At 42.5% G+C, this 11981-nt stretch overlaps 1 protein-coding gene across 1 annotated transcript; it reads left to right on the top strand.

The window, feature by feature from the left end:
- Nucleotides 1-439: 439 nt before the first annotated feature.
- LOC116752162 (protocadherin beta-1-like) lies at nucleotides 440-2893 on the top strand. The gene is given in 4 exon segments (XM_032628897.1): nucleotides 440-514; nucleotides 516-1978; nucleotides 1980-2537; nucleotides 2539-2893. Coding segments are annotated over 4 exon segments (2451 nt in total).
- The last annotated feature ends 9088 nt before the right edge of the window (nucleotides 2894-11981 follow it).

The raw sequence follows: 11981 nt of genomic DNA, 5'->3' as shown, positions 1-11981 counted from the left end.
AGTGTGCCGAGTACCTTAACACCTCGCTGTTTGCCCGCTGCTGCAGCGGCCCCAGCCGGCTCACAGATACTATGACTTCAACCTTGAGCTTGCTTAACGAGTATCCTCATTGGGTGTTCAATTCCCCAGGGCTTTTTTTCCTAAAAGGGAATTGAAAGGCGAGTTTGTTGTTGCTTTGGCAACAACTTTCAACCTCTACCTAGCTCTCCAGAATGAGAACATATCTATTAATACATTCGATAGACTGGGGAGTTGAGTTACTTAATGCAATTTTTCTTCCAAGTGCAAAACAGCTCACCTGGCTCCGTTAGCCTTTGGCGGCGCTGCGGTTAGAGGCTAGCAAAGCCGAGAGCAGCTGTTGCAGGAACCTGTTGGCAGAAAAGTGAAAGTGTGTACGCAACAGGTGTATCTGCTGCAGAGAGTGCGCTTGTGAGAATGGATGGCGACTGCACGCAGAAAACTCTTGCAAAGCAGGCAAGTGGCCTCGCTTCTCCTTTTTCTGTGCTTATCTGTGGGGGGGCACGGCGACCATCCGCTATTCGGTGACAGAGGAGATGGAGAGTGGTTCATTTGTAGCTAACGTGGCTAAGGACTTGGGGCTGGAGGTAGGGAAGCTGGCTGCGCGCGGGGCGCGGCTCGTTTCCGAGGGCAATAAACTGCATTTCCGGCTGCACCGCAAGACAGGAGATCTGTTCGAAAAGGAGAAACCGGATAGGGAGTCACTTTGTGGCAAAGCAGATCCATGCGTTCTGCAGTTTGAAATAGTCCTGGTGGAGCCACTGCAGTCCTTTCGCGTGGAGGTCAGGGTATTTGATATCAGTGACAATGCCCCGGTTTTCCTAAACAAGGAGCCTCTTTTAAAGATTCCGGAGAGCACCCCCCTGGGTTCACAGTTTCCTCTGCAGAGCGCTCAGGATCTGGACATCGGCCTCAACGGTCTCCAAAACTACACCTTGAGCGCCAGTGAGTATTTCTACCTGCACACCCGCTTCCGCAGCCATGGGCCCAAGTATGCCAAGCTAGTACTGGATAAACCCCTGGACAGAGAGGAGCAGCCTGAAGTCAACCTGACAATTACAGCTGTGGACGGAGGGTCTCCGCCCAAGTCTGGCACTGCCCACATTCGCGTGGAGGTTCTGGATGTCAATGATCATGTGCCCCAATTCTCTCGACTGGTGTACCGTGCTCAGGTACTGGAAAACAGTGCCAGTGGTTCTTTGGTGGCTACGGTAACTGCCACCGACCTAGACGAGGGCTCCAACAAGGAGATAACTTACTCTTTAGCTCAAAACCCAGAAGTAATTCTCCAGACGTTTCAGATTGACTCTGAAACTGGAGAGGTTCGACTAAGAGGGTCCCTAGATTTTGAAGCAGTTGAAACATATGACATTGACATTCAAGCTACCGACGGAGGAGGCCTCTCTGCCCACAGCAAAGTCCTGGTGGAGATGGTGGATGTTAATGACAATCCTCCTGAAGTGACAGTCTCCTCTGTGTCCAGCCCTCTCCCTGAGGACTCTCCACTACAGACGGTAGTGGGCCTTTTCTCTATCAGAGACCAGGACATTCGAGTGGGAGGAAAAATCACTTGCTTCCTCAAAGAAGACCTTCCCTTTGCAGTCAAACCTACATTCAGGAATTCCTACTCACTGGTCACTGACAGAGGCATGGATCGGGAGGAGGTCTCTGGCTATAATATCACCCTCGTTGCCATGGATACTGGACCACCCACTCTGTCGTCGGAGACTGTAATAGAGGTGCTAATATCTGACATTAATGACAATCCTCCAGTATTTCAGGAAGATTCCTACGTCTTGACTGTTCGAGAAAACAACAGCCCTGCAGTTTTTATTAGCAAAGTCCATGCTGAGGATCTAGATTTGGGTGAGAATGCCCAAATAGTATATTCTCTGCTGCCTCCAAAAAGTGGAGATCTATCAGTCTTTGCTTACATCTCCATAAATTCAGACAATGGGAAACTATGCACTGAGAACTATGGATTATGAAGCCATTCAAGATTTTCAGTTTGTGGTAAAGGCAACTGATGGGGGCTTCCTGTCACTGAGTAGCCAGGTTACTGTCTGAGTGGTTGTCCTGGATGACAATGATAACTGCCCAATGATCTTGTATCCACTGCAAAATGGCACCTTGCCCTGCAATGACCTGGTGCCTAGGTCTGCAGAGGCAGGCTACCTGGTGACTAAGGTGGTGGCTGTGGATGGTGACTCAGGTCAGAATTCCTGGCTTTTATATCATCTATTTAAGGCCACTGACCCTGGGTTATTCTCTGCTCAACAACAAAATGGGGAAATCCGTACATTGCGGCAGATATCTGAGAGAGACCCCATGATGCAGAAACTGATCGTTCTTGTTCAGGATCATGGCCAACCAGCTCTTTCTACTACTGCCTCACTTAATATCCTCCTGGTAGATGGCTTTTCTGAGCCCTATCTGCAGTTCCGGGATCCATTCAAGCATCCTATAAGGGTAAATCCATCCACTATATATTTGGTCATTTCTCTGGCTGTGCTTTCCTTTCTTTCTCCTCTCTGTCACAGTGATCTTCATTACACATATCTGCCAGAAGATTAAATACAGAGAAAAGTTCACAATTCAAGAGCATTTCTATGATGACTGTAATTTCTCTAACAACCTGGTACAAGGAGGAGCCAGTGGATCCATATCCCAGCCTTGTCCCTATGAAGTGTCCTCAGCCACTGGCACTGGCAATAGTGAATTCTGGTTTCTTAAGCGCCTTATGCCCAACTTCCCCTTCCCCCATGGCACTGGAGAGGTAAAAACAGAGGCTGGCTCCAGTTTACCACCAGATTCTGATAGGAATAGGTCTCAGGGGTCAGAGGGTCATGCCCAAGTATCTGATGACTATATGTAGCCATTACTCATGTCTCCTGTGGAAGTTCATTAGTCCTGGCTCTGGATATGCTTAGTTCCATAGAGATATCATGTTATTTTGCCTTTAAGTTATTTTCCATTAGAAAGTTATGCATGCATAGGGACAAGAACTAGCTCCTAGTTTTGATACATCAGAAAGCAGTTAGGTTCAAGAAGTAGAAATATAGTTTATTGTTACTCAAAAATTGCTAGATTTGTCACCTGATGAGTAGAGATCATCTTTGAATCAACATCTTGCATACCATCATTCACAATCATGCAAATGTCTGGTAAATGGTGGTCCTCATAGATAACTAAATGGGAGGAAGGGTAAAGAAGAAGAAAAAGGATTTGACTTATTTGCAAATGTAAAGGCAGATGTAAGGCTAAAGAGATTCAGTTCAGGAATTAAGTTAGGTGTAGATTTCTTAATGGTTGTTGGGGACCTTAGGCAAGTCTTAAATCTCTGTTTATACACAGATATCTCATTCCTCATCAAGAGAGCAGTTGTTTGAACATAGATGAGGAAAAAAACAGACTTGTAGATAACAAATGCTATTGAACAACTACAAAACAAAAAGATATTAAAGAAGAAAGAATGCATTAATACCAATAAAGTGGCCTTAAGAAAAGATAGATTTTCATGTATTAACAGATTTGATCTTAAGCCATTTTATCCTCTGAGCATGCTGATGTGACAACATGGAAACTAAGAAAAAGAGTTAGTTCCTAGCATATCATTCAAAAAATGAAATGGAGTAGGGATTCAAGTTAGGTTTCTTTTTGATCATCGTTGTTTTGCATTTGTAAGCTATTTTAAGTTCTCTCATTCTAAAATTAAAGAAAAAAAATTAAAACATTAGCATTTCAAGGATGCTATTAATACTACCAACTGTGCCTTAACTGTTTAAAAAGTTTGCTTTAATGAGTCTTTAATTAGGTACCTTATTTTATACAATGTGTAAATTCAAACCCACAAGGGTGTGTCCCACACAGATAGGCACAACATTTGTACCTGGTATTCCAAAGGTAGAACAGTACCTCTAGTTTAGGCAAATTGCTTCAATTACATATTTAACTTTGAAATGCATATAGATCTACATTTCTAAAGTTAAAAAAAATTTTATACTATATTTAAAATAATATTTTATTTACTTATTATTTTTTTAGCTGCATTGGGTCTTGGTTGTGGCACACGGGATCTTTCATTGTGGCACGTGGGCTCTTTGTTGTGGTACGCAAGCTTCTCTTTTAGTTGTGGCGTGCAGGTTTTCTCTCTCTAGTCGTGGTGCACAGGCTGCAGGGTGAGTGGGCTCTAGTTTGTGGCACTCGGGCTTAGTTGCCCTGCAGCATGTGGGATCTTAGTTCCCTCACCAGGGATTAAACCCGCATCCCCTGCATTGGAAGGATTCTTTACCACTGGAGCACTAGGGCAGTCCCTTAAATTCCGTTTTTTTTTTTTTTTAACATCTTTATTGGAGTATAATTGCTTTACAATGGTGTGTTAGTTTCTGCTTTATAACAAAGTGAATCAGTTATACATATACATATATCCCCATATCTCTTCCCTCTTGCGTCTCCCTCCCTCCCACCCTCCCTATCCCACCCCTTTAGGTGGTCACAAAGCACCGAGCTGATCTCCCTGTGCTATGTGGCTGCTTCCCACTAGCTATCTATTTTACATTTGGTAGTGTATATAAGTCCATTCCACTCTCTCACGTCGTCCCAGCTTACCCTTCTCCCTCCCTGTGTCTTCAAGTACATTCTCTAGTAGGTCTGTGTCTTTATTCCTGTCCTGCCCCTAGGTTCATCAGAACCTTTTCTTTTTTTTTTTAGATTCCATAGATAGGTGTTAGCATACAGTATTTGTTTTTCTCTTTCAGACTTACTTCACTCTGTATGACTGACTCTGGGTCCATCCACCTCACTACAAATAACTCAATTTCGTTTCTTTTTATGGCTGAGTAATATTCCATTGTATATATGTGCCACATCTTCTTTATCCATTCATCTGTTGATGGACACTTAGGTTGCTTCCATGACCTGGCTATTGTAAACAGTGCTGCAATGAACATTGGGGTGAATGTGTCTTTTTGAATTATGGTCTTCTCTGGGTATATGCCCAGTAGTGGGATTGCTGGGTCATATGGTAGCTCTATTTTTAGTTTCTTAAGAAACCTCCATACTGTTCTCCATAGTGGCTGTATCAATTTACATTCCCACCAACAGTGCAAGAGGGTTCCTTTTTCTCCACACCCTCTCCAGCATTTGGTGTTTGTAGATTTGCTGATGATGCCCATTCTGACTAGTGTGAGGTGACACCTCATTGTAGTTTTGATTTGCATTTCTCTTATAATTAGTAACATTGAGCAGCTTTTCATATGCTTCCTGGCCATCTGTATGTCTTCTTTGGAGAAATGTCTATTTAGGTCTTCTGACCATATTTTCATTGGGTTGTTTGTTTTTTTAATATTGAGCTGCATGAGCTGTTTATGTATCTTGGAGATTAATCCTTTGTCCAACGATTCATGTTCAAATATTTTCTCCCATTCTGAGGGCTGTCTTTTCGTCTCGTTTATGGTTTCCTTTGCTGTGCAGAAGCTTTTAAGTTTCATTAGGTCCTATTTATTTTTGTTTTTATTTCCATTACTCTACAAGGTGGATCATAAAAGATCTTGCTGTGATTTATGTCAAAGAGTGTTCTTCCTATGTTTTCCTCTAAGAGTTTTATAGTGTCCGGTCTTACATTTATCTCAAATACATTTTGAGTTTATTTTTGTGTATGGTGTTAGGGAGTGTTCTAATTTCACTCTTTTACATGTAGCTGTCCAATTTTCCCAGCACCACTTATTGAAGAGACTGTCTTTTCTCCATTGTATATCCTTGCCTCCTTTGTCATAGATTAGTTGACCATAGGTGTGTGGGTTTATCTCTGGGCGTTCTATCTTGTTTCATTGATCTATATTTCCGTTTTTGTGCCAGGACCATATTGTCTTGAGTGTACTGTAGCTTTGTGGTATAGTCTGAAGTCAGGGAGTCTTATTCCTCCAGCTCTGTCTTTTTTCCTCAAGACTGCTTTGGCTATTCGGGGTCTTCTGTGTCTCCATACAAATTTTAAGATTTTTTGTTCTAGTTCCACAAAAAATGCCACTGGTAATTTGATAGGGATCGCATTGAATCTGTAGATTGCTTTGGGTAGTATAGTCATTTTCAAAATATTGATTCTTCCAATCCAAGAACATGGTATATCTCTCTATCTGTTGGTATCATCTTTAATTTGTTTCATCAGTGTCTTATAGTTTTCTGCATAAAGGTCTTTTGTCTCCCTAGGTAGCTTTATTCCTAGGTATTTTATTCGTTTTGCTGCAGTGGTAAATGTGAGTGTTTCCTTAATTTCTCTTTTAGATTTTTCATCATTAGTGTATAGGAATGCAAGAGATTTCTGTGCATTAATTTTGTATCCTGCAACTTTACCAAATTCATTGATTAGCTCTAGTAGTTTTCTGGTGGCATCTTTAGGATTCTCTATGTATAGTATCACATCACCTGCAAACAGTGACAGTTTTACTTCTTTCTGGATTTGGATTCCTTTATTTCTTTTTCTTCTCTGATTACTTTGGCTAGGACTTCCAAAACTATGTTGAATAATAGTGCTGAGAGTGGACATCCTTGTCTTGTTTCTGATTGTAGAGGAAATGCTTTCAGTTTTTCACCATTGAGAATGATGTTTGCTGTGGGTCTGTCGTAATATGGCCTTTATTGTGTTGAGGTAGGTTCCCTCTATGCCCACTTTCTGGAGAGTTTTTGTCATAAATGGGTGTTGAATTTTGTCAAAAGCTTTTTCTGCATCTATTGAGATGATCATATGGTTTTTCTTCTTCAATTTGTTAATATGGTGTATCACATTGATTGATTTGCGTATATTGAAGAATCCTTGCATCCTCAGGATAAATCCCACTTGATCATGGTGTATGATCCTTTTAATGTGTTGTTGGATTCTGTTTGCTAGCATTTGGTTGAGGATTTTTGCATCTATATTCTTCAGTGATATTGGTCTGTAATTTTCTTTTTTTTAGTATCTTTGTCTGGTTTTGGTGTCAGGGTGATGGTGGCCTCATAGAATGAGTTTGGGAGTGTTCCTTCCTCTGCAATTCTTTGGAAGAGTTTGAGAAGGATGGGTGTTAGCTCTTTTCTAAATGTTTGATAGAATTTGCCTGTGAAGCCATCTGGTCCTGGACTTTTATTTGTTGGAAGATTTTTAATCACAGTTTCAATTTCATTACTTGTGATTGGTCTGTTCATATTTTCTATTTCTTCCTGGTTCAGTCTTGGAAGGTTATACCTCTCTAAGAACTTGTCCATTTCTTCCAGGTTGTCCATTTTATTGGCATAGAGTTGCTTGTAGTAGTCTCTTAGGATGCTTTGTGTTTCTCCAGTGTCTGTTGTAACTTTTCCTTTTTCATTTCTAATTTTATTGATTTGAGTCCTCGCCCTCTTTTTCTTGATGAGTTTGGCTAATGGTTTATCAATTTTGTTTATCTTCTCAAAGAACCAGCTTTTAGTTTTATTGATCTTTGCTATTGTTTTCTTTGTTTCTATTTCATTTATTTCTGCTCTGATCTTTATGATTTCTCTCCTTCTGCTAACTTCGGGTTTTGTTTGTTCTTCTTTCTCTAGTTCCTTTAGGTGTAAGGTTAGATTGTTTATTTGAGATTTTTCTTGTTTCTTGAGGTAGGCTTGTATAGCTATAAACTTCCCTCTTAGAACTGCTTTTGCTGCATCCCATAGGTTTTGGATCTTTGTGTTTTCATTGTCATTTGTCTCTAGGTATTTTTTGATTTCCTCTTTGATTGCTTCAGTGATCTCTTGGTTATTTAGTAACATATTGTTTAGCCTGCATGTGTTTGTTTTGTACTTTTTTTTCCCCTGTAATTGATTTCTAATCTATTTGTGACTCAAGATGTAATCTATCCTGGAGAATGTTCCATGCGCACTTGAGAAGAAAGTGTAATCTGCTGTTTTTGGATGGAATGTCCTATAAATATCAATTAAATCTATCTGGTCTATTGTGTCATTTAAAGCTTGTGTTTCCTTATTAATTTTCTGTTTGGATGATCTGTCCATTGGTGTAAGTGAGGTGTTAAAGTCCCCCACTATTATTGTGTTACTGTCGATTTCCTCTTTTTTAGCTGTTAGCAGTTGCCTTATGTATTGAGGTGCTCCTTTGTTGGGTGCATTTATATTTATAATTGTTATATCTTCTTCTTGGATTGATCCCTTGATCATTATGTAGTGTCCTTCCTTGTCTCTTGTGACATTCTTTATTTTAAAGTCTATTTTATCTGATATGAGTACTGCTACTCCAGCTTTCTTTTGATTTCCATTTGCATGGAATATCTTTTTCCATCCCCTCACTTTCAGTCTGTATATGTCCCTAGGTCTGAAGTGGGTCTCTTGTAGACAGCATATATATGGGTCTTGTTTTTGTATCCATTCAGCAAGCCTGTGTTTTTTGGTTGGAGCATTTAATCCATTCACATTTAAGGTAATTATTGATATGTATGCTCCTATTACCATTTTCTTAATTGTTCTGGGTTTGGTTTTGTAGGTCCTTTTCTTCTCTTACGTTTCCCACTTAGAGAAGTTCCTTTATTATCTTTTGTAGAGCTGGTTTGGTGGTGCTGAATTTTTTAATCTTTTGCTTGTTTGTAAAGCTTTTGATTTCTCCATCAAATCTGAATGAGATCCTTGCTGGGTAGAGTAATCTTGGTTGTAGGTTCTTCCCTTTCATCACTTTAAGTATATCATGCCACTCCCTTCTGGCTTGTAGAGTTTCTGCTGAGAAATCAGCTGTTAACCTTATGGGAGTTTCCTTGTATGTTATTTGTCATTCTTCCCTTGCTGCTTTCAATAATTTTTCTTTGTCTTTAATTTTTGCCAATTTGATTACTATGTGTCTCGGTGTGTTTCTCTTTGGGTTTATCCTGCATGGGACTCTCTGTGCTTTCTGGACTTGGGTGGCTATTTCCTTTCCCGTGTAACGGAAGTTTTCGACTATAATCTCTTCAAGTATTTTCTCAGGTCCTCTCTCTCTCTCTCTCTTCTCCTTCTGGGACCCCTATAATGTGAATGTTGTTGCATTTAATGTTGTCTCAGAGGTCTCTTAGGCTGTCTTCATTTCTTTTCATTCTTTTTTCCTTGTCCTGTTCTGCAGCAGTGAATTCCACCATTCTGTCTTCCAGGTCACTTATCTGTTCTTCTGCCTCAGTTATTCTGCTATTGATTCCTTCTAGTGTATTTTTCATTTCAGTTATTGTATTGTTCATCTCTGTTTGTTTGTTCTTTAATTCTTTTAGGTCTTTGTTAAACATTTCTTGCATCTTCTCGATCTTTGCCTCCATTCTTTTTCTGAGGTCCTGGATCATCTTCACTATCATTATTCTGAATTCTTTTTCTGGAATAATGCCTATCTCCACTTCATTTAGTTGTTTTTCTGGGGTTTTATCTTGTTCCTTCATCTGGTACGTAGCCATCTGCCTTTTCATCTTGTCTATCTTTCTGTGAATGTGGTTTTTGTTCCACAGGCTGCAGGATTGTAGTTCTCCTTGCTTCTGTTGTCTGCCCTCTGGTGGATGAGGATATCTAAGAGGCTTGTGCAAGTTTCCTGATGGGAGGGACTGGTGGTGGGTAGAGCTGGCTGTTGCTCTGGTGGGCAGAGCTCAGTAAAACTTTAATCTGCTTGTCTGCTGATGGGTGGTGCTGGGTTCCCTCCCTGTTGGTTGTTTGGCCTGAGGCGACCCAACACTGCAGCCTACCTGGGCTCTTTGCTGGGGCTGATGGCAGACTGTGGGAGGGCTCACGCCAAGGAGTACTTCCAAGAACTTCTGCTGCCAGTGTCCCTGTCCTCACGGTGAGACTCAGTTATCCCCCACCTCTGCGGGAGACCCTCCAACACTAGCAGGTAGGTCTGGTTCAGTCTCCTATGGGGTCACTGCTCCTTCGTTTGGGTTCCGATGCACACACTACTTTGTGTGTGCCCTCCAAGGGTGGAGTCTCTGTTTCTCCCAGTCCTGTCAAAGTCCTGCAATCAAATCCCGCTAGCCTTCAAAGCCTTGATTCTCTAGGAATTCCTCCTCTCGTTGTCAGACCCCCAGGTTGGGAAGCCTGACGTGGGGCTCAGAACCTTCACTCCAGTGGGTGGACTTCTGGGGTATAAGTGTTCTCCAGTTTGTGACTCACCTACGCAGCAGTAACGGGATTTGATTTTATTGTGATTGCGCCCCTCCTACCATCTCATTGTAGCTTCTCCTTTGTCTTTGGATGTCGGATATCTTTTTTGGTGAGTTGCAGTGTCTTCCTGTTGATGATTGTTCAGCAGTTAGTTGTGATTCTGGTGTTCTTGCAAGAGGAAGCGAGAGCACGTCCTTCTCCGCCATCTTGAACCAATCTTTGACTTTGAGACTTTTGAAGAGTACTGGTCAGTTATTTGTAAAATGTCCCTCATTTTTTCCCCAGTTTTATTGAGGTGTAATTGACATATAGCACTGTTTAAATTTAGGGTGTACAGCATATATTGTGAGATGATTACCACAGTAAGCTTATAGTTAACAAACACGTCCCTCAACTTGACATTGTGTTTGTTTTCTCATAATTAGATTGATGTTATGCATTACTGGGAAGAATATCACAGAAATGATACTGTGGCCTTCTCAATGCATCATATCAGGGGGGTACATGTCAAAATGTCTTATCTAGTGATGTTAATTTATTTTGGTAAAAAAACATAAAATTTACTATGTTGACCATTTTTAAGTGTACAGTTCAGTAGTGTTAAAGTGATGTTAATTTTTTTTTTTTTTTGCGGTACACGGGCCTCTCACTGCTGTGGCCTCTACTGCTGCGGAGCAACAGGCTCCAGACGCGCAGGCTCAGCGGCCATGGCTCACGGGCCCAGCCACTCTGTGGCATGCGGGATCCTCCCGGACCGGGACACAAACCCACGTCCCCTGCATCGGCAGGTGGACTCTCAACCACTGTGCCACCAGGGAAGCCCATGATGTTAATCTTGATCACTTGGTTAAGATAATATATGTCAAGTTTCTTTACTGTAATGTTACTGTTTTTCCCTTTGTAATTAATAGCTGGGGAGAGACAGTTTGAAACTATGCAAATACAATGTTTCTGCTTTAGGGACTTCCCTGGTGGTCCAGTGGTTAAGACTCCGCATTCCCAATACAGGGGGCCCAGGTTCAATCCCTGATCAGGGAACTAGATCCCACATGCCACAACTAAAGATCCCCCAACCCTCAACTAAAGAAATACAGAAAAGATCCTGCATGTTGCAAGGAAGATTCCCACGTGCCACAACCAAGACCCGCTGCAGCCAAATAAGTAAATAAACATTAAACAAAACAATGTGTGGGTCCAGCTGTGTGGGTCCTGAGGGAGTGGGAGGGAGGGAAGGGGGAGCAAAAGTAAAGGCTGGACCTTTGGGACCAGCACTCCTGAGGGGTGGCTTGGGGAGGGGAGGAGTTCCTACACCCAGAGGGACCCACCTGTGGTTAGGGGTCCAGCGGGATGGGGGAGATGCTGGGGGAGATGGCGGGGAAGGGGCAAGAAGGAATGGAAGGGAACCCGGCCAGTGCTTTCCCAGTCCACTTAGGCACTGGGGAGCCTGTTGGGCTCCTGGGCCTAATCCTCTGCCCGCAGAGCCTCCCTCCTGCCACGCAGAACCCAAGTCCCACCCCTACACCCCCACGCATGGCCCTACCTCTACACTCACAGATCCCTTCCAAAGCGCTGGGCCTAAACCCCATCCACACACCCTCACTCAGGGCCCTACCTCCAAACTCTGGAACCCCACACTCCAGAGGCCCTCCTTTCCACGTGCTGCCTCTCCCCTCCTGTGTGCAGGTCCTAAGCAGAGGCCAGGCCCATGCTTGAATGTTGCCCCGCCTAGGCCCCGCCCCATGCTCCAACATAAACACCCCACCAGCCTAAGTCCTGCCCCACCCTAAACCCCGCCCCTAAATTCCACGCCTGCCTAAACTCTGCCCCCATAGCCAAGGCTTTTTTTTTTTCCCTAGTCT

Source organism: Phocoena sinus, chromosome 3 (genome assembly GCF_008692025.1).
Source record: "Phocoena sinus isolate mPhoSin1 chromosome 3, mPhoSin1.pri, whole genome shotgun sequence".
NCBI lineage: Eukaryota > Metazoa > Chordata > Mammalia > Artiodactyla > Phocoenidae > Phocoena > Phocoena sinus.
The sequence above is the reverse complement of the archived record's forward strand: the minus strand, read 5'-3'. Positions and strand labels throughout refer to the sequence as shown.